Source organism: Mustelus asterias, chromosome 5 (genome assembly GCF_964213995.1).
Source record: "Mustelus asterias chromosome 5, sMusAst1.hap1.1, whole genome shotgun sequence".
Lineage (NCBI taxonomy): Eukaryota > Metazoa > Chordata > Chondrichthyes > Carcharhiniformes > Triakidae > Mustelus > Mustelus asterias.
Window position 1 is genome coordinate 107,594,333 of NC_135805.1, and position 23,853 is coordinate 107,618,185.

General features: G+C 39.4%; 1 protein-coding gene across 3 annotated transcripts in view; it reads right to left on the bottom strand.

Annotated features, from left to right (window-relative positions):
• Nucleotides 1–335: 335 nt before the first annotated feature.
• The window catches only part of kidins220b (kinase D-interacting substrate 220b), a 151,315-nt gene continuing 127,797 nt past the window's right edge, over nt 336–23,853 (bottom strand). For 2 of the 3 annotated variants that reach the window (XM_078213178.1, XM_078213177.1), the window contains 5 exons: nt 14,430–14,444; nt 12,276–12,413; nt 9,615–9,713; nt 6,866–7,099; nt 336–2,369 (listed from right to left, as the gene is read on the bottom strand). In XM_078213178.1, the coding sequence (XP_078069304.1) occupies nt 984–2,369; nt 6,866–7,099; nt 9,615–9,713; nt 12,276–12,413; nt 14,430–14,444 (1,872 nt within the window). In that variant the 3' untranslated portion in view covers nt 336–983. The remainder of the gene's footprint in view (nt 2,370–6,865; nt 7,100–9,614; nt 9,714–12,275; nt 12,414–14,429; nt 14,445–23,853) is intronic. The other variant, XM_078213179.1, reaches the window with a different exon arrangement.

A 23,853-nucleotide genomic window follows, 5' to 3' on the forward strand; every position in this document is an offset into this window, starting at 1 on the left:
GAGTTGACTTGTATTTATGTAGTACCTATTATTTAGACTACAAAAGCACTCCACAACCAATGGTTTACAGGGAGGATGCAGCATGATGAAACATATTCATCAGTCAAACAGTATCAACCAGAAAAATCGACTGAGGCAACCTCCCTGGTGAGGACGTACAGTTCTGCTGGATTATAGAACTGGGAAACTTATGCTCTTATAGAACTATGTAGAAATATGCATTTTCAGCTGAAAATTTGCTACATTTGTTTCAAGTTGTGTCACAAAAATGAAGTGACAGATGATCAATTATATATAAATAATCACCATGTAATCACTATGAGACAAATATATTTACCACAACTATTTATTTCAACAGTTACACAAAATACACCAGTTTTTTTCACAATTACTGACAACAAATACAAACCAAAATATATTAAGATATTTTGACATTAAACAATGTGATATAAACAGCCCATTTGAAAAAAGTCAAAGAATACCATACTTATTTAACCACATTGAGAACAGATTGACTGTCAAAAGCACAGGTCACAGGTACTCCTCAACTTTGCCATACACAGCTAAAATCAGAGGACTCACACATGCAACACTAACACAAGAAAAAAATCAATACTCACAACAGTAAAGCTAATATTCATATTTAACGATATTTAGACAAATACACAGTGCAATAAATATTGACCACATTTACAGTTAGAACTTGCATCAAATACTACCAAAATTACAGTCACAAGATATCATATTAGCTCAGAAACACAATAGTATATGATACAGAAACATTAAACAATATCACCATCGTATATTACTAATACATATAATACCATCTTGATGGAATTAACCAATACTTCCGGTATGTGCTAATAAAACAAAGCATGAAAGGTGTGATGTCAGAGAGATAGCCAAATGCAGAATTTAATAATGTAACATATCTTGGAGTCACCATTTACCAAACAAATCTTCAACAGGCATCTTACTTCCCTTTACAGGATGCTCTCTCGTTCTTCCCCATATGAATCACTGGGACCAACTGCATGGAGCTCAGATGAGGTGCTACTTTTTGTGTGCTTGATAAAATTTGATGGAGCTTTAGATGCAAGGCCCCGTTTAATACCTAAACCGCGTAGGTTGTCATTCTTGAATGAAGCTGCATATGTGTCATTCTGGACTGGTGATTTGCCCATAGCTGAGCTTGCTGTAGGATGGGCTACTCGAGGTACATTCTTTACCAAGTGCTCAGGGTCACCAGCCATTTCTCTGAATTCTTTCCTCTCATTTTCATCTGCATTCTGTAGCCTGTTAGAAGGATTGCTGTTGTTATTCAGTGTCTCTGTACTTGCTGTTCTGTTGATGTTGGTTGTATTAAACATTTTGTGAGAGACAGGCCAATTTTCCTCCGGACTACTGGCTAACAGACTGCATTCAGAGGTGGAACCGGTAGGGCTCTTCTTATCTTCAGAGCATATAGACATACGAGCAACACTTGGGTCTTGAAGGCCACTTAAACTGTTAGGTATACCTCGTTTATTTCTGGACTGATCATCTTCTAACTCTATCAAATTAGTCTTCTCCAACTGGCTGTCGTCTGTTTCATCACGGAGAGAATGGTTTGGCGAACTCTCACTGGATCGGACGCCGGAATCTGACGAATCCTTTTTATCAAGCATGGCATCAGAAAGATATTCCTTTGATTTGATCAGGGATCGGACAGCTTCATTTCCATGTTCAGTGGAATTGATTTGTTTTTCCTTTTTTCCTTCTGACCTCGCACCTTTAAGAAGTGGGTTACAATCAGCTTCTTCTTGACCTGATACATCTTCTTCACTGGGTAGTTTCCGATAATGTAAGCCTTTCAGTGTTAAATCTGCTCCTTGGAAGATACTTCCCCTATCTGAAGATTTCTTCTTAGAAAGAAGCTTAGTTGTCGAAGGATCTGGTTTTTCATCTTCTTCAGTGATGGGATCTAATAGTGATGCATCAGATGTAGAAACAGTGGATGATGCATAATCACCAAGATCACTCATAGATGACTTGCCTCCACGTGGAACAGTCTCTCTCTTCCCTGCAAATGATTTTTTATCATCATATTGCTTCTGCTCAGCATCTTTCTCCAATGTGGTTTGAAAGGGAGGTCCTGGTATGCTTTTCCCCACAAAGAGTTGACCAGGATTGTAGGGTGCAGACAGATTAGACTTGTCAGTGCTCGCAGTTGTGGAAAGGGACGGATCATCTAACTGAGACATCTGTGCAATATATTCTTTATAGGCATCTCTGTATTCAGCCTGCTGCTTGTCTGTGAGTCGGGAAAGGTCATTGGAAGATTCCAGAGAGTTGATACTTGAAGCACTTGGTGTTCTTTGATGCTGTAACTAAAAGAAATAGATTTATCTAAAACTTGTATTAATTAATGCACTTGTGTTAATTAGAAACCGACTTAAGTTTTACCTCATCAATTTCCAAATGCTTAGGTGTGTATATGACTCAACCTCTCAAAAACTTTAGCAGCTATGATTCTTTGGATAGAGCTAGTTCCTCAATCATCGTTAAAAGATCTACAACTGAATATCCTCATGATTCTGGGGTAAATGCACTCTTATAATGTGTTGAGTCACAAAAACAAAGTCGTCTCAGGTTTAATCTCAGGTCTGTGTTGAATTATCTGATCTCAGCCAAGGCAGTGGCGGGGGCATCTAAACACTGTTAGGCTGGTGCAGGGGGTGGTTTCTAGGTGCTCTCACTCCTATCACTACACTGCAGATTTGTTGGAAAGTAGGATATGTAATTAACCATAGATTAAAGTTTAAGCTTATAATGCCCCCATTCTGACTAGCTTGCCAAGTGACCAGGCTATTTAAAAATTAATTCAAGGTATATGGGTTTTGTTGGTTAGGCCAGCATTTATTGCCAATCTCTAATTGCCCTTGATGGCAGTGAACTGCCTTCTTGAGCCACTACAGTGGTGTTAGGGAGGGTATTCCAGGATTTTGACCTAGCGACAGTGAAGGAATGGTAATATATTTCCAAGTCAGGATGGTAAGTGGTTTGGAGGGAAACTTCCAGATGGTGGCATTCCCATGTGTCTGCTGCCCTTGTCCTTCCTGATGGTAGTGGTCCTGAGTTTAGAAGGTGCTGTCCAAGGAGCCCTTGTGAGTTCCGGCAGTGCAACTTGTAGATGGTACACATTGCTGCTACTGTGCATCGGTGGTGAATGGAGGGAACGCTTGTGGATGAGGTGCCAAACAAACGGGCTGCTTTATCCAGGATTGTGTCAAGTTTTTTCAGTTTTGTTGGAGCCATGCTTATCCAGGCAAGACAAGAGTACTTTGAGAATATCTTGTGAAATCTTTTGTAATATTAAGCTATCTTTACTCACATTATCTTCCCGGCAATGATTTTAGAAACAAAGGGGCACCCAATTTTCCTCCATATACCTTGATACCCTTTGTAGAATCCCCACAGTGCAGAAGAGACCATTTGGCCCATCAAGTCTGCATTGACTCTCTGACAGAGCATCTTATCTGGGTCCTCTCCCCCGCTCTATCCCTGTAAACCCACACATTTTACCATGGCTAATCCATCTAACCTACACACCTTGGGACACGAAGGGGCAATTTAGCATGGCCAATCCACCTAACCTGCACATCTTTAGACTGAGAGGGGAAAGTGGAGCACCTGGAGCAAACTCTCACAGACACGGAGAGAACAGACCATAAGACATAAGAGCAGAATTAGGCCACTTGGCCCATCAATTTGCTCCTCTATTCAATCATGGTTGATTTTTTCCTCATCCCCATTCTCCTGCCTTTTCTCCATAACCCCTGATCTCCTTATCAAGAACCTATCTATCTCTGTCTTAAAGACACTCAATGACCAAGCCTTCACAGCCTTCTGCAGCAAAGAGTTCCACAGATACACCACGCTCTGGCTGAAGAAATTCCTCCTCATCTCCATTTTAAAGGATCGTCCCTTTAGCCTGAGGTTGTGCCCTCTGGTTCTAGTTTTTCCTACTAGTAGAAACATCCTCTCCACGTCCACTCTATCCAGGCCTCGCAGTATCCTGTAAGTTTCAATAAGATCCGCCCTCATCCTTCTAAACTCCAACGAGTACACACCCAGAGTCCTCAACTGTTCCTCATACAACAAACTCTTCTTCCAGGAATCATTCTTGTGAACCTCCTCAAAGAACAAAGAACAATACAGCACAGGAACAGGCCCTTCGGCCCTCCAAGCCCACGCCGCTCCCCGGTCCAGGATTGAATCCTAAATCCAGGATCCCCGCCCAATTTTCCAGCCTATCTACATCCTAATATCCTATCCACCGAGCTGTCCCTCACAGCTACGATGCTTTGTTCATCACAACCTATTAACTCACCCCCACCCCCCCATTCCAGACCATGTGATCTCCAGGGAGAGGCGAAAACCCAGAGTGAAAACCCCAGGGCCAATATGGGGAAAAAAAAATCTGGGAAATTCCTCTCCGACCCCCTGTGGCGATCGAAACGAGTCCAGGAGATCACACTGGCCCTGATCAGAAAATGCTTCCCAACCCTATTCATTTCCACTTCTGCTTTACGACACCATCTGAATTCCCTGCCCCCGAGACAGGTTCCCAACTATCCGCAGTCTCGCTCTGTACTGGCACCAGCAAGATGATCATAGAATGAAGCCTTGAAACGAGAAACAAAGAACAATTAGCCCGCGCCGCTCCCTGGTCCAAACTAGACCACTCTTTTGTATCCCTCCCTTCCCACTCCGTTCATATAGCTGTCTAGATAAGTCTTAAACGTTCCCAGTGTGTCCGCCTCCACCACCTTGCCCGGCAACACATTCCAGGTCCCCACGACCCTCTGTGTAAAATATGTCCTTCTGATATCTGTGTTAAACCTCCCCCCCTTCACCTTGAACCTATGACCCCTCGTGAACGTCACCACCGACCCGGGGAAAAGCTTCCCACCGTTCACCCTATCTATGCCTTTCATAATTTTATACACCTCTATTAAGTCTCCCCTCATCCTCCGTCTTTCCAAGGAGAACAACCCCAGTTTCCCCAATCTCTCCTCATAACCAAGCCCCTCCATACCAGGCAACATCCTGGTAAACCTCCTCTGTACTCTCTCCAAAGCCTCCACGTCCTTCTGGTAGTGTGGCGACCAGAACTGGACGCAGTATTCCAAATGCGGCCGAACCAACGTTCTATATATCTGCAACATCAGACCCCAACTTTTATACTCTATGCCCCGTCCTATAAAGGCAAGCATGCCATATGCCTTCTTCACCACCTTCTCCACCTGTGACGTCACCTTCAAAGATCTGTGGACTTGCACACCCAGGTCCCTCTGCGTCTCTACACCCTTTATGGTTCTTCCATTTATCGTGTAGCTCCTCCCTACATTATTCCCACCAAAATGCATCACTTCGCATTTATCAGGATTGAACTCCATCTGCCATTTCTTTGCCCAAATTTCCAGCCTATCTATATCCTTCTGTAGCCTCTGACAATGTTCCTCACTATCTGCAAGTCCTGCCAGTTTTGTGTCGTCCGCAAACTTACTGATCACCCCAGTTACTCCTTCTTCCAGATCATTTATATAAATCACAAACAGCAGAGGTCCCAATACAGAGCCCTGCGGAACACCACTAGTCACAGGCCTCCAGCCGGAAAAAGACCCTTCCACTACCACCCTCTGTCTTCTATGACCAAGCCAGTTCTCCACCCATCTAGCCACCTCCCCCTTTATCCCATGAGATCCAACCTTTTTCACTAGCCTACCATGAGGGACTTTGTCAAACGCTTTACTAAAGTCCATATAGACAACATCCACGGCCCTTCCTTCGTCAACCATTCTGGTCACTTCTTCAAAAAACACCACCAGGTTAGTGAGGCATGACCTCCCTCTCACAAAACCTCTGGACCCTTTCCAAGGCCAGCACATCCTTCTTTAGATATGGGGTCCAAAACTGCTCACAATACTCCAAATGGGGTCCGACCAGAGCCTTATACAGCCTCAGAAGTACATCCCTGCTCTTGTATTCTAGTACAGTTCAGTACTCTATATTGTATTCTAGTACAGTACAAACTCCACACAGTCACCCGAGGCCAGAATTGAACCTAGGTCCCTGGAGCTGTGAGACAGCAGCACTAACCACTGTGCTGCCTCTCATTAACAAAATCTAAATCTTGAAAGTTTTAATTGCCCTATCATCCAAAACCTTTTCCACAATAGCGCATGTGGGGAAAAAGTGTTTCTAATTTCACTTCTGAATGGCTGAGCTCTAAATTTTAAATTGTGCCCACTTCTTCTGGATTCCCCCAAAAGAGGAAATAGCTGCTCTGTATATACTCTATCAAATCCTTTTGTCATTTTCAATACTCACTTGCATCACGTTTCAACTTTCTAAACAAAGGAACATAACCCAAGTTTATGCAACCTGTCCTCAAAATTTAACCCTTCAAGTGCTAGTATCAATCTGGTGAATGTATTGTACCCAAGGCCATTTATATATTTTGTGTGATCTGGCGCTCAAAACTGAATGCAGTACTCCAGATGGGATTGACAAAGTCTCTGTATAGCTGAAGCATCCCTCCTTACCCTTTGTATTCCATCCCTTTTGAGACATGGACATCATTCATTAGCATGTTTCATTAGTAATGTCTACCTGGACATTCAAATCCCTTTGTTGATCAACAGTTTTTAGTTTCTCACCACTAAGGAAATATTCCAGTATATCCTTAGTGGATCCAATAAGGATATATTTACACTTACGCACAGCAAACACCATTTTCCAGAGTTTTGTCCATTTCTTTAATCTGTATGTCTTCTCTTAAGTGATGACATTTCAGAGATTCAACTGATACAATACTAACCTGCCAATTTGAAATGCTATGTCTTACTGGTTCTTCAATATCAACAGCTCTCAGTTCCTCAAAGCTGAAAGTTAGGCTGAAGGCTTCCTGTGGGGAACTTCCAGGAAGTTCAGGGTTTCCTGCATAATCACTATTTGGTACATGAAGACCGGAATTTTGTGCTGGAACATTTTCACCAACAATTCTCATTTCATCTTGAAGTGTCTGTGTATCCAAATGGCGCATCTCAAAGACCTAGGAAATGATCAAACAAATAAGCTGCAATTACTCATTTTCTCAATAGGATATGATATGTTCAATTATTGCAGGAACACAGTAAAAATTAAGTTTAATGGAACAATTTAATTTAATTACCTATCAAACAAGGTAATAAAGGCATACACAAAACAGGACAGTCAGAAATGTATTTGGATTTTGTCACTCTTTTTCCTGCCTATCCAAAATAAATCCTCTAAATAAAAAGTACAGGAAGAACAGCAATCTTTTTGTATTTCTTCAAAGAGTTGCAAATAACACCGTGAACAGGTGAACAATCCCTTTAAAGTGCTTCTTATTTCAGGTCTTGTTTTTGTTTCCAAGATGCTATATAAAATATCCACACATGCTACAAATCCAATACTAATGCTGGATTATTTGTAGTTTACAAAAGCAATCAACAAATGTAAAAGCATACTCAAAATTATTTTCTTTTTATTTATAAAAGAGCCAGTTAAGTCTGGCTTGCACATAAATACTAGCACAATACCAGAGGGTAATGGCTACCAGTAGAGTTTTCCTCCAAAGAGTGGTCAAAGTCCTCAGGAGAGAGTGACTATGGTTAGTGATGTTGAATTCAAGTAGAATACTTAGCATCAACCCAAAGTCATGACGGGGCAAGGGATGTCCGCAGGAAAGTAGGAATCTCAGGCAGTGGAGTAGCAAGACAGATGGGTCTTTTGAGCAGAGGAGACTTGGGAGGTGGAAAGTGAAGAAAAGTAGGTGGACAGGGCAAGAAATGAAAGAAAAAAGAGCAAAATTAGCTTGCGAGATTGGTTGCCAAGCAGCAGAGAAGCTAGAAGAAATATTAGAGCCTAAAAAGTGTCCATGTTCAGCTGATGGTGTCAGCTACGGCGACTAAAAAAGGGTTTAAAGTGAAAACCGGCAAATCAGTGTGACAAAATGACCTGACATCCAGGTGTATGCAAGACTGTGACAACATATATTTATATGGTGTTGTTAGCACAGTAAAACATCTTAAAGCACTTCACAGGAGAGTCGTCAAGCCACATGAGCGGCACAGTGGTTAGCACTACTGCCTCACAGCGCCAGGGAACTGGGTTCGATTCCTGACTTGGGTCACTGTCTGTGGGGAGTTTGCACATTCTCCCCATGTCTGTGTGGGTTTCCACCAGGTGCCCAAGTTTCCTTCCACAGTCCAAAGATGTGCGGGTTAGGTGAACTCGCCATGCTTAATTGCCCCTTAGTGTCAGGGGGACTAGCTAGGGTAAATGCATGGGGTGATGTGGATAGGGCCTGGGTGGGATTGTGGTCAGTGCAGACTCGATGTGCTCAATGACTCCCTCTGCACCTTAGGATTCCATGATAAGAAGATATTAGGTCTGATGAACTAAAGCTTGGCCAAAGAAGGAGGTTTTAGAGTCTTAGATAGAGGGATAGAGATAGAAAGGCAAAAAGGTTGAGGGAGGAGACTGCAGAGCTTTGATCCTCAGCACCCAAAGGCACAGGTGCCAAATGTGAAAAGCAAAAATTGAATTCATATAACATTTTCATGACCATCAGACTTTTCGAAGTACATTTGAAGTGCAGTCACTGTTGTGGTGTAGGAAACACGGCAGGCAATTTTGTGTATTGTAAGCTCCTACAAAAAGCAATGTGATAATGACCAGATAAATTTGTTTTTGTGATGCTGATTGTGGGATAAATATTAGCTAGGACAGGGATAACCTCCCTACTGATCTTCAAAATAGAGCCATATAAGATCTTTTAAGTTCACGTGGGTCTCGGTTTTAATGTCTCATCCAAAAAAAGACACCTCTGAAAGCAGAATATTCCCTCACCACTGCACTAGTGTGTCAGCTTTGACTTCTGCCGAGGTCCTAGAGTGGGATTCAAAGCTGGAAGCTTGTGACTCAGACGTGAGAGTGTTCCAACTAAATCATGGCTGACACTTACGGTCAGAATGATGGAACATTTAAAAACTAAGGGCATGAAGCAGGCTAGTATTGGAGAAACACATATTTTGTAGGGTTGTAGGGCTGGGGGAGATTGCAGCGAAAAGGAGGGCAACGCAATGGAAGAATTTGAAAGAATGAGGATTTAAAAATTGAGGCATTGATCAACCGGAAGCACAGAGGTGATGAGTGATTGGTGGGAGTTTCGGATATGGGCAGCAGAGTTTTGGATGGAAGCAAAATACTGCGAATGCTGAAAATTTGAATTAAAAAAGAGAAAACTTTGGATAAACTTTGGCAGCACCTGTGGAGAGAGAACAGAGTTATTTGGAGTCCAAATGACCCTTCTACAGAACAGTTCTTAATGTATGATAAATATCGAAAACATGGCAAGTATGATCTTAGAAGTATATGGAGAGGGAAGACAATTATATCTACATATCCTTACAGCTAATTTTCCATTTCTTCCAAGTTTCTAATTAATTCATTTATGAAGCACTAATGAAAAAAGAAAAGCAATTAACCGAAATTATAAGACTTGTGCTGATAAATGAAAAAAAAACAAAAGTTCATCCTACCATGTTTCTAAAAAGTTGCCAGTCACCAAAATTCATGTTTAATTCTTTCTTCAGTTCATCCAGATTGCATTGAACTAACACCCTTCCATTAATGTTCGCCTGAATTAAAAAAAGAAAATGCCATTTAAAACATGAGTTTCAAAAATTACCTTTAATTGGAATGTTGTTTAGTTTTATAGGGAAGATATAAAAGCAATGTTATCATACTGTAACACTACATTCTGCACCCTCCCCTTTCCTTCTCAATGCATGGTATGCTTTGTCTGTATAGCACACAAGAAACAATACTTTTCACTGTATATACTAATACGTGTGACAATAATAAATCAAATAAAGTAAACATAGACTCATTAGAATATTACAAGGAATGAAGGGTTACTTCTGAAGAGAGACTGGAGAAGTAGGACTTTGCATTAGATCCATGATGATTAAAGGTGACTTTGAGTTTATGAAGGGTTAGGAGTTAAACGGTAAGAGATAAAATTGTTCCCACCAATAACATCGTAAAAGTAATTTAAGATAATTCCAAACTAATCATTTACACAAAGGATGTTAGAATGCAAGATTTGTTTAAATAGCTCATGGTTCAGTTCATAAATTATTTTAATGGAATTAGTTACTTAATAAAAAGGAATATCAAAGGATATGAGATATGGGGTTGAGTGCATTTTTAAAATAAGTGGCTCACGTGAGAAAAAAAAAGGTAAAAATCCAATTCTGGGTTAGTAGGATTTCAGGTGGATCTTGGGAAGATTATAGTTCATACATAGTGTGAACATTCTGCACAATTCACCCTCAATATAATCCAATCTCAGTCAACATTGCAACAGGCTTTACTCAAATTGTTGTTTATGTTATAAATAACTGTGTCGTAAAGAGGAAGCTTAAAGGAGGAATGAACTTTAACAAGAGTGTGTTATGGCATAAGCAACTATTCAAAGAATTGAAGGCAGAATGTACAAATACAACTGGAAAAGAGAATAAACTTTGAATTAAGTAGAAAGTTATGGAATTACCTGCAGTAATAGCCAGGAAATTCAGAAAATAAAACAGTATAACAACAGAATTTTTAAATTCTGAGAGTGGTATTCAGAATTTGCAAATATAAGGTGGCAGAATTAAGAAAGGTGAAGGCATAGCAACAAAGGTAACTAAAAATATTAGATATATTTATGTTATACATATAATTTATGTAAACACCAACCCATTAAGTTTCTGACCAATTCTTGAGTTTGCCATTTCATAAATCTATAACTTCTGGAAACATAAAAGTATGCTTTTATTAAATAAAACATTTTTTAAAATGTGTTTTCAGCATAGTACAATAATGGCCAAGTATTGTTCCCTTCTTCAATAATTTGATCCATAGCACAGAGATTGAGAATTTGTTTGGTGATATCACAATATTGGATTACCTGGCACACTGAAAAACATCTACAAATAATTTCCTTGCCTTCCATTATTCTCCTCCTTTTTCCATTCTTGACAGTGCTGATACAAGTATCAGCAACCTTCCAGTATTTTCTCCAGTCACTGTTCACAGGCTATTCATCCATTGCAGCACAGTCAAATTTAATAGTCTGCTGTTATTTTTGTAGCTTCACATTCTTCCTTTAGAGGGCAATGTAAAGTATTGGAAGGATTTGTAGATGAATAAACAGCCTAACATGATGATGCATGCTATGAGGATAACGCAGGGAAGTGGCAATGGATGAATTGCTCGTGCAGAAAGCCAGCATGGATATGATGGATGAATGTCCTCCTTTGTTGTAACCATCCTACAATTTGAATGCCCATGATTATAACCATCTTTATACTAGTTGGCAGGGTCATTTGTCTTATAAGGCAGGAGAAATTTATGCACTCTTATTATGAAAACTATACTTTCCTCATTAAGAGTGGAGATGGGAACTTCAACTCCCGACAGACCTCAAGTTTTGCACATGTGCAGACCAAGAACAGGTTGCACATGTGCAGTTCTGTGATTTTTATATTCTTATGTCCAGTGGGCCTGTGCAAGAGGGAAAATGGCGTGAAAACCCAGGTCAGATGACTAGGAACAGAGTGGAGCCGGTTGTCTGTGTCGATATGCGCGATCTTCTTGCAGATCCTCTCCACTTGGAGCCAGAACAGAGTGCCATGGAAGACTGGTGTCTGAGGCAGGGGACAGAGAGCAGTCCCAAAGGGAGGGGGGACAGGAGAGGTTCCAAAGGGAACAGTCTCAATTGTGGTTTACTTATTAATTCACCTGTGCCTCTCATTAACCCTAAATGTTACAATATAGGATAGATATTGTACATAGCAAGATTTATTTTTGTGTGTTTAAAATCCATGGAATCGAGTGGCTTTATTCACTTGCCTTGAATCTCAAACTTTGTCCACTTTAACAAACATTATTGGCCCCTAACCAGAACTTACCAAAAACCTGAGGGTCTGGCAAGGTAGCTGCCAAAAGTCATATGATGTATCAGGGCAACCAAAACCCACTGGATGTCAATGCAAAAATCAGAGCCAAAGCTGTACTTTCCATTTGCTACGAGTGGCTGGAGATGGCTTTGGACCCTACACTTTCTGACTTGGAGCTGGGTATGTTGCCATTAAGTCAAAGGCTCATGCCTTAATTATGAAGTCAGCAGTAATTAGGCATTGTATAGTTCTTACCTTTCTGACAGTGGAAATATACTGAAACAGCATGGTTTGGTCAATTCCTTCCAACTGCCTAAGTCTTTCGCAAATAGCATCCACATTCATTGAACTCAGTGGAGCAGTAGTACAAGCTGCTGCAATGGAATTGGCCACCTATTGGACAAGAAAATATTAAAATATGCAATTTACTCATGGATAACAACGTTGAAAATATCTGGAAGTAATAAAACTAGAATCCCTAATATTTTTACATATAATAGTCATCAGTACTCAACTTATACTGCTCTATATTGTAAAATAAATTTACATTTATCAAAAAAATCCAATTCAAACACTTATCAAAACGTGAAGACTACAGGATGGCACAGATTGAACATGGACAAGCAGGTTTTGAAGTTTCAAGCAGTCATGTTACAAAAGAACCAAACAGCTCATTAGGCAAGTCTGCTTTACAGCAAGAAAATATTGAATTACATTAACCATTTTAATTCAAATTTCTTAGCTAAAGAGTTTTTAATTAAACTGTAAAATTGCAAAACTAATGCTTCAGCCAAAGCGGTTAAATAAGGACACAAAATTAAAATGCATAAACAGCATTGAAAACAAAACCCGTTTCATTAGGTATTAGACAGTGATTTAGCTGTTTGAGGGATGGTGGATTGAGAGTATTAAAATCAAATGGGAGACTCTATAATGCAAAGGATTGGCACTGTATCCTTTTATTTCTGATATCCGAGTTCAAATCCTGTCTAGACTGATGAGCTGAAAGTTTCCTGTCTGTAAAGATCCAATGATTCTTACAGTTCGAATGAGTTCTAACGGTCTTTGGAGATTCTCAATGGGCACAGGTACACAACAGTAAACTGCCTGGTTTAGTTTTAACAGGTAGTCTGATTCAAAAACCTCAAGGATAGCTGGAGTGGAAGGAAATTTCATACTGGTGCAGATGATGCCCTCCAGAGGATGGGCAAAGTGTAAGGAACTTTAATATCCAAAATACCTCTTCCATATTTGACCTGGGTGTTCTCAATGCTGACATTAGCAACCTGAAATGGAAAGGTATTCCATTTCTCAGGGCTGACACTGCTCATCACAACAAACAAAAAAGTCAAAAGTATATATTGGGCAATGTGAAAGCCACTACCAACAATATCATGCTTTAAAAGGATTTAAATAATGGCAACTGATGTTACTATTTTCCACTTGCGTAACTAAAGACTAAATGCCTATTCAACAGAACTTAGAACAAAATGCTAACATAATTCATTATTATAGTTCAGCTTTTTGCTGCTACACTTACCTGCATCATCCATTTAGATGTCCAGCAATATTTGAAAGAACACTACACAGCTCTAACAATCATTTGAGCCAGACAGTCAGAAAAGTCCATTTTGCAATACATACAGAAAATGCTGCACTTTATAGTTATCAAGCTCCAAGCTCACAAGCAAAAAAATAATCAGTACTGGTCAAACCCCTTTTAACAGGTCATGCCCAAGCATATACAAGTTACAAAGCAGTAAACAAACTATTTTTTCGAGAGAGTATGCATCCTCCAATATCCTTCCATCCAATCCTTTCTCGCCATGCACTTCTGCAGCCAAAAAATGAGTGAATAGCTGTCAGACCTCCATCTATGCTGCTTAGGCTATTATAAGGAATGTGGTAACAGCATCCAATCAAATCTTCCAATTTTCCACAGTCTTGCAAAAACAAAATCACCCTGCCTTGTCTCGGCCCTTCCAACCACCAAAGAATGGTTCAAGATAGGAGACTGAGCCTGCATCCACCACCTTGTGTGATGTAAAGGTCAATATTAACTTTTTTCAATGTTTTGAAACACAATTAGATTATAGCATGATAATCACAGTTTAACAAGTATAAGTGTGCTTTGTTGAGATGTGTCATACAATATGAAATACTTATTTACATATGTCCATAATATGAATGCTTCCCAAAGAGTTTACAGTAAATATTTTACCCTCCAGAAACTAGTATGTTACTAGCAGGAAAAAAGCACTTTTAAATCACATAACAACGTGCAAAGAGTTTGTTACTCTGATCAGCAGTTAGTAAGGCAGCATAACACAAACTGTTAAGAATCCAGCAGCAAAAATTGCTGCTGCATAAATTATTTCACTCCAGGAGCAGACCGAGTTATTTTTGTACCTGTTTTAATTTAAGCTGCATGGGAAAAAGAGAGAAATACAGATACTAAATTTGTCAAGAAAACACAACAGACAGAGATTCAGAGGAAGCAAATAAAAGATAATTGGAAAGCTCCTCAGTTAACCATTTCCTTTTTAATCCATTCAAAGTTGAAGTTCCCTCTAACTGTCATCTCATTCCATTATGATTGGTGGTTCACTGTTTGACGTTCCACAAAAACACAAGTTCAGAAGGGCATCTTTTAGGAAATCTGTCATATTAATATTTATGTTTTAGAGATTATCTATAAACACTAAATTCCTATTTACATCACAAAACTAGTTAGTCAAGAAATATCCATGTTTCCAAAAATTTAAATTTATCCTCAAAACAGTTCGGAATTATTGAAGTAGCTGACTATACATTAAATACAAGTTTGGAACCTAATCCTCTTCAATAAACATAAAATACATTCAGAAACTCTTCTAAACATAGCTACATAATTGTAGTTCTCATTTTTGTAAATTATTCTGAATAAAATCTTTAGAATGTTATAATTGATTGCAGCCAAACAATACTCAACGTTAATGTATGTTATTTACTGGCTGCAAACTAAATCTAATTCTTACAACTTATATAACTTTTTTGATAAAAACACATTGATTCCAATGATGTCATTAACCAATAAATCACATTTCTGCAAAACATTACAGCAGACTAATCTTTTTTTTAAAATTACAAGTGTCTGATAGGATACAAAAAAGTTACTGTAGACTCAAGGATTTTAAGTAGAACTTTTAAAAGAAACTACACATTTACAGACAACAAATTAAAAATAGTTTACTTAAGGAAACATGATTAATAGCTTAGTATGAAAATAGTGCATTAAAACACTGATTTAATAATACAGTTCCAGGAAAAAGAGCCTTTAGCAAAACTTTGCACTTCACCATGTTGCCAAGGACCCATGAAACTATAATGGTTTTAAACCAGTCAATATTCCACCAAGGTGTCAAAACAGGCATTTAATTTATTTCTTATGAAAAGGAATATGGAATAAGCAGGAAAAGTACAAAATTAATTTAAGCTAAATTAAATTAAAATGCTAATAAATTAATATAGAAATTAAAAGTTGATCAGAGTGATGATTTACAGAAGCATACATAGCTTTGCAATACATTTCAAGATGTTTAAATATGTATATTAGTATCCACTGTGTACACAATTTTACTGCAAATTTCCTTCTCACTCAGACTTCCCCAAACAATTCAGACCATGATACACTTCCACAAGTGTTGGTGGCCTTTTGATCCTTTTGTCACATGACCACTCTTATTTCAAGAGTTTTGACAGTGATTGTTATTTGACCATAATAGTTGATCCTGATCTTACCTAAACATTCACATGATTTCTAGCATGAGTGATTAGAAATGGAAACTATAATTTATTTTTCTTCCCCCAGCACAGAGCCATTATAATCAATCCTGGCATTGTCATTACTATATCCTGCAACATTTGTTTTCATTCACAGAGACACTAGGGAACTTGTACACATAGCTATTTCTCAAAAATATAACTTGGCCAGTTGTTGTCCCCAAAATGGAGTACAATGCAACACACTGGACAATTTGGTCATATTGGCAAATTTCAATGAAATAAATTATGAATCTGTAAAGAACTCAAGTCTGGCCCATAAAAATACCACTAAATACCAAAACTTATCAACTTAAGACAATATTTTGGAGATGCTGCCTGGTTGAAATGCCACGTTTACATCAAGAAATCAGTGCATTTTAGAAAACAAATTACTGCCTTTGCTTTTGTAATCTCTGCAGTTCAATTAACTTTTCCACGTTCTGCCTACTGAAATGCGATTTATAAAGAAATTCTGAACACACCATCACCACATTCAACACATTCTAAATCAACTGAGTGCGTAAAAGTTGGAAAAGATTGAAAACCTAGAAGCAGGCACATAGCAGACAGAAGTCTTCTAATTTGAAAAATAAAACCAGCTTATGAAAAAACAGCACATCTGAGTAAAAGTTTGATTGTGGTTATAAAGTTTTAAGAAGTAAATTGCAAAGTGCCAGTTAACAATTTGTTTTTGCATTACTTGGATTGAAGTTCCAATAAGTCCTCACGTAAATTCATTCACAAGTGAAGATATCTGCCCAATGTTTGCCTGAAAACAAGGTGGCAATGGGAGAAGGGAATATGACTATCTCAGGATTAAGAACACATCAAGCTTCCATGCCTACATGTCTGCCCTTGGCCTATTGCAATGTGAAGCTCAACACAAACTGGAGGAACAGCATCTCATCTTCCTATGAGGCACACTACAGCTTTCCGGTCTCAACATTGAATTCAACAACTTCAGATGATTAGCTCGACCCCACTTCATCCCCTTTGTTTTCATTTCATTTAATTCTTAACTGTTCTCTACCTTTTATTTCTTTATTGTCTTTCTTTATTTTGCCTTCCCCCACACTTTTTCCTCCTATTTTATCCCCCTTTCCTTACTTTCCCCCTTTTCTCAAATTTACTCTCTCCCACCCATGTCTCCCCCTCACGCCACATCTTCATCTGTCACAGCTTACCCTCTGATTTCAGCTTCTCTGCTGTTTGGCCATTCACACCTTCTATTCCCTCTATTGGCTGCCATTAGCAGCCTTCCCCCTTGTTTCTGTGGCTATGACTCATCTTTCATTCCCTCACCCTTCAATATAAATATCTTCCACTTTCTGTGCCTTTTAGCTTTGACAAAGAGTCATCTGGACTCGAAACGTCAGCTCTTTTCTCTCTTAACAGATGCTGACAGACCTGCTGAGATTTTCCAGCATTTTCTCTTGGTTTCAGTGACTAGAGTTATTTTTGTGGGGGAAGTGGATAGGGAAAAAGATTCAGTTGAAAAATGTAGCCTAAATAATATCTATAAAATAAATTAAAAGGAAGTCAGTTGACCGATAGTCAGAACTTGCAAGTTAGGTACTACAGGTAATGAAAAAACTAAAAGCTACAAATTAAATCAAGAGAGGAAAGTAAGAAAGATGTGAGAAAAGTTACTTTGTATAAGGAGCAAACTGAATGAATTGTAGGTGTAAATTCTACTTCGGTGAGTATGACACAATAGCCATTACAGATCACGGCTGTAAGCTGGCCAGGATTGGAAGCTGAGTATAGCAAGTTATAAAAGTTTACAGGAGTCCACCAAGGTAAAATTACTTCAATGATAAGACAAGATATAATAAGGTGCAAGCAGGCAGTGGAGACTATATAGGTAGAATTAAGGAAGTGAAAAACAATGAAGAGTACAGTTGGAATTATGTATAAGGTCCAGTAGCAACTGAAAAGTGGCAGAGTTAGTAATACAGAGATTAGACAAGTATGTAGCAATGGCAGAGTGGTTTTAATGGGGAATTTTAACTTCCATGTAGATTTGGATAAGTAGATAAGCTCATGTCAGAATGGTAGGAAATTTCTGGAAGCTGTTCAAGACTTCTCTGCAACAAAATGTCTTAAATTTAACAACGGGACAGGCGATATTAGATTTAATGATGAGTGATGAGTCAAATTTAGTTAATAGCCTCATGATGCAATAATGTATATCCAATAGCGATTGTAACACAATTCATTTTGATGTTGTGCTTGAAAGGGAAAAGATATGGTGGTACAGTGGTTAGCACTGCTACCTCACAGCGCCAGGGACTCGGGTTCAATTTCGACCATGGGTCACTGTCTGTGTGGAGTTTGCACATTCTCCTTATGTCTGCATGGGTTTCCTCTAGATGCTCTGGTTTCTTCTCTCACTCCAAAGGTGTGCAGGCTCTGCTAATGGCCCCTTAGTGTCAGGGGACTAGCAGGGTAAATACGTGAAGTTACGGTGATGGGGCCTGCCTGGGTGGGATTGTTGTTGGAGCAGGCTCGATGGGCCAAATGGCCTACTCTGCACTGTAGGCATTCTATGCTTCTATACTAAGATTCTAGATTTGGATAAGGCCAACTTTGACATGATGAGAAAAAGAATGTACATGTTGAATTGGGCAAATCTATTAACGGGTAAAACAACAACCAGATATTCAAAAAAAGTATTTGATTTGATACAGAACTAGAAGGGGTAAAAGCTCTTCTTACCAAAATAAAACATGTAGGATTAAAGGGGCAATAGGGGTTAAATGAAAAGGACATATGAAAATGCAAAAATAAAGCAAAGATCAAGGAAAATGGCAGAGAATAAAAGCACAACACAGGGTTTCAAAACAGATAGGAAGATACAAAAAGGGAATATGAAAGGAAACTTGTAACATATCAAAATCAACACAGGAATCTTTTAGAATTATTTTAGGAAACAGTGGTTAAAAGCAATGTGCGTCCCTTAAAAACTGACAATAGTGATACTATATGAAAATATGGGAATGGCAGACATGTTGAATAATTGCTTTGCAGCAATATTTATATTTTTTCATTATTCATTCATGGGACACCGGCATCATTGGCTAGGCCAGCATTCATTGCCCATTCCTAATTGCCCGAGAAGGTGGTTGAGCACTACCTTTTTGACTGCTGGAGTCTGTGGTGGAGGTATACCGACAGTGCTGTTAAGGAGGGAGTTCCAGGTCTTTGGCTCCGATAGTGAAGGAACAGCAGTATATTTCCAAGTCAAGATGGTGGGTGGCTTAGAAGATTTTAGAACAGTTGGTCTCTGATTCTCTCACCTTGCTTATATAATGGAGTAACATATAATTTACCAATCTAAAGGAATTGAAGATCATGGTTAAAGCATTTGTAATGTTCTCATCTACTTCCTTTAAAAGCTTGGGATAGAAACCACCTGGTCCTGGGGATTTATCACTTTTTACTGCCATTGTTTTATTCATTATTGCTAATTTGCTTACTTAAATTGCAGTCAGTTCCTGTCGCTGATTTAGAATTAGTTTCTTTGGTGTGTCTTGTATTCTGACCTTTTACTAATTTTTTAGCGCAGCGGGCAGGAGAATCGCACGGGGGGCAATGCACAGGATTCACGCCCCACTAACGTCTCCCAGCGCCGGAAATATCTGCTCCACATCGGAAATTGGTGCGTAGGCGGGGCTAGCATTTAAATGATATTTTAAATATCATTTAAATACTATTTGCGGGCCCGGGACCGAATTCTCCGAGCCCGCTAGCCCCTCCCATCCACCAGAGTATTTCACTCCAGCGGGGGTTACACTAGCGACCTGACCCCGATGAAGTGAAGGGGGGGGGGGTGCAATTGGGGGGCCCCCCAGGAGGTCAGGCAGCAGGGGGGGTGGTGCCCCTTGGGCATAGGCAGTGCTAGCCTGTGCCCCCGGGCACTGTCCAAGGTGCAAAGTGCCAACGCCCAGGGGGCAACTCGGCATTGCCTATGCCCATGTTCTAAAATATTTTGATTACTAGAGTCTATAATTAATGGGTCATCTGTGGTTGTTATTTATAAAGACTTCCTGAAAGCATTTGAAAAAGTCCCATAAGAGACTGTCAATTATAGTTGAAGCTCTTGGAATTGAAGGCAAATTAATTGACCTGGCTTGGAGAATGGCTGAGAATCAGGAGACAAGGATAACAGTTGGTTACTGACAGCCTTCCATCTCAGGAGATGATGGTTTGTGCCCCGACAGGTTAACTCTTCAAACATCTCCTTGTGTGGCTTAGATGTCCCATTCTGGCACAGACTTTTCTGCTGTATTTGCTGCAGAAGACAACAATGGGCTATGAAAGTGCAGAATTTGCCAGCATTTTTTTTTTTGGGCTCCCATCTCAGTTTGCTTAGCTTTCCATTACTCCTTGCCTCTTGTAACGCCTCTCATCCCTCCATCAGTGTCCAGAGGTCACAGTCATTGGCGACTCACACCCAGTTGTCTGCATCATTGACACAGAGGGATAATGGACAGGTAGTTTAATTGACAGATGTGACTGGCGGTGTTCCATAGGGTTCTGTGTTAGGGCTTCCACATTTATTAGAGATGAGAAATAGCATCTCAGATGCACAATTGTTGATTATGCAAATATGGGCTGCACCACAAGCTGTGTAGATAGACACAGGGTAATGTCCGAGGCCAACCACTTTCAGCTGCTACATCAGTGACCTCCCCTCCACGCTGAAGCCAGAGGTGGGGAGGTTTGCTGATCACTGCAGTATTCAGTACCACCGGCAATTCTTTGGATAATGAAACAGTCCGTGTCAGCATGCAGCAAGACCTGGGCAACATTCAGACTTGGGCTGATACATGGCAAGTAAATTTGTGCCACACAAATGACAGGCAATGACCATCTCTAACAAGAGAGAATCTAACCATCTTGTTAACCATCACTGAAACCCTCACCAGCATAATTTGGGAGTTACCATTGACCAGAAACTTAACGAGATCAACCATATAAATACTGTGTCTACAAGGGCACATCAGAGGCAGGGAATACAGCCACGGGTAATTTACCTCCAGCATCTACAAGGCACAAGTCAGGGGTGCAATGCAACATTGTCATTTATCTGGATGAATGCAGCTCCAACAACATTCAATAAGCTTGACACCATCCAGGCCAAAGCAGCTCGCTTGACTGACACCCTAACCACCATTTTAAACATCAACTTCCTCCACCACCAGTGCACAGTAGCAGTTACAAGACAAACTACATAAACTCTCCAAGGATACAACAGCACCATCCAAACCTACTACCTCTATCACACAGAAGGGTAGAAGGGGACACCACTATCTGCAAGTTCCCTTCCAAGTCACTCACTATCCTGACTATATTGCTGTTTCACTGTCAAAATCCTGGCACCCCCTTCCTAACAGTACCTACACCACATGAATTGCAGCGGTTCAAGGGAGCAGTTCACCATTACTTGCGCCAGGGTGATTAGGGATTGGCAATAAATTCTAGCCTTCGCGTAATGTCACGTGAGTGGAAGCATTTCTCTTCTTAAAAAAAGCATACATTTAAGGTTCTGTACCCTGGAATTTTACTTAATTTTAGACCTTTCTGTTATCAGACAAAAACACTGAAATTATTGCAGTACATTATTAGAATATGAAACACCATAACAACTTGCTATTGATGCAGAAACGACATCATGTATATAAATGAATTATGTAAGTATCTGAAAAAAGAATATGGGAAATAGGATGAGAGCAGCGCTGACAAGCTAATATTTTTCAAGCAGGAATTACTATTTCACGCTCAGAACAGAGTTGGCGTTTAGGGTGCCACAATAGCCTTTGTGTTCTGAAGTCAAGGAAGGAAATCCATTGCTTCCAAATCTAATGATATATTTAGGAATCCTTCTGGATGTATGGCATGTGTGACCACAATTTGAGTACAGTAGCAGGCTAAGCTATAAAGCCTCTGCACAGTCAAAACAGTCACCCACTATTAATGTTCTCATGCAAATAATGGCCACATCAGCAAGGTACAACAGAGCATTCGGTATTCAAACAGCTATAATCATATATCAGCAAGTCAAGCTTTGCATTGTTGTGTGTCATTCTATGGAACAGCTTCTTCATCTTAGACCTTAAAGCTTATTAATGTTCAATATTGCATGTAATTATTATACTCTCTGCTATTCTGTTCCATTTAACTTGTCAACAAACCCAAAAAATCAATTTTGTGCATCACTAAATGATCCATATGGGCTGAGATTGTGGAACAGCTCTGGCAAAATTAAGATTGAATCCAGATATTTCTAAACAACGGGATAATGTATCAACAGAAGTCTCAATAAGCTGAAATTCAAATATAATGAAATGTATTTCAAGGCCGCCAGTTAATGACTGAATTAAAGTCAGTCTGAATTTAATGAAATAATTTATTTAAACCTTTACAAAAGGTGCAAGAAGATTGACTTAATATTTTATCCTAAAAGATTGACAATATAATTAACAGATGTGGAGAAAAAGGCCCTACATGTTCAATAGTGCAAGGAGGGACCATATTATTATGTTGGCAACTTTGGAAACCGTAATAGAGAATTTTTCATTGTGAGGGAAAATTTACATCTGATTGTCTTGAAATGGTTTTCCACTGACGAAAAATGGAAGCTTGACGTTTTAACTTGCGCAGCAAGTATTCAGAAAACTGCATGTTACCATAATTTAAAGTAATAGGCACAATTAAAGGAAAATATATCAATATGGGATGACAGAATTCTTAAAGAAATTGAAGTTTCAAATGCATCTTGATTCATAAGCCACCTTTGATGAGAAAAGAGGGTCTAACAAGAAACAGACAAAAAGGAAAGCAAATGAAACTGAAGTTGTCGGCACAAGTGTAAATCAAGTACCTAACCCTCTGCTTGTTGAATGCTAAATTGCAGATGGAATAACAAAAAATAATTATGTTGCCTTTGCTGCCAATCTTTGCTGGCATCACACATTCATTTTTTTTTGTTTCCCTGGTACCTATAAAGATTGAGAGTTCGTTTTGGTTAAATAGTGGCAAAATCTTGACAGATGGAATATAATGGAGGAAAATGTGAAATTATGCATTTTGGAAGGAAGGATAAAGGAGCTGAATGTTATTCAAATGGAGAAAGACTACAGAAACCTGTAGCAGAGGGATTTGGGGGATCCTTGTGCATAAATCACAAAAAGCTAGCATGCAAATTGCAGCAGGTAATAGAGAAGGCAAATGGAATGTTGGCCTTTATTTCAAGGAAATGAGAGGAAGTCTTGCTAAAACTACACAAGGCACTAGTTAGACCGCACCTGGAATACTGTGAACAGTTTTGTTCCCCTTATCTAAGAAAAGATATGCTGGCATTGGAGACAGTCCAGAGAAGGTTCACTAGGTTGATCCCAGATATGGAGGGATTTTTGGATAAGGAGAGGTTGAACCTGTACTCACTGGAGTTTAGAAGAATGAGAGGTGACTTTATTGAGACATATAGGATTCACAGGAATCTTGACAGGGTAGATGCTGAGAAATTCTTTCTCCTTGTGGGAGAATCTAGGACCAGAGGGCATAATTTCAGAGTATGAGGTCACCTATTTAAGACACAGTTGAGGAAGAATTTCTTCTCTCAGAGGGCAATGAATCTGGAATTCTCAATTGCAAAGTGCTATAGAGGCTGGGTTAAGTATGTTCAAGGCTGAGGTAGACAGATTTTTAAATCAGTAAGGGAATCAAGGGTTATGTGGATAAGGCAGGGAAGTGGGGTTTAGGATTATAAAATCAGATCAGTCATGATTTCATTGAATGGTGGAGCAGGCTCGATGGGCCAAATAGCCAACCTCTGTTCCTATGCCTTTTGGTATTGATACTAGTGAGGTGAAGTCACATGAGGTTAATAGAGTTTCAAAGAAAAAATGCCAAGGTTACTAAGGTAATAGTGCAATTTCAATATTTCTGAATAACATGACTATCCATGCCTCGATTAATGTGGCATTGACCCATTCAACATGTAGCATTACTGTGACGTTTAGAA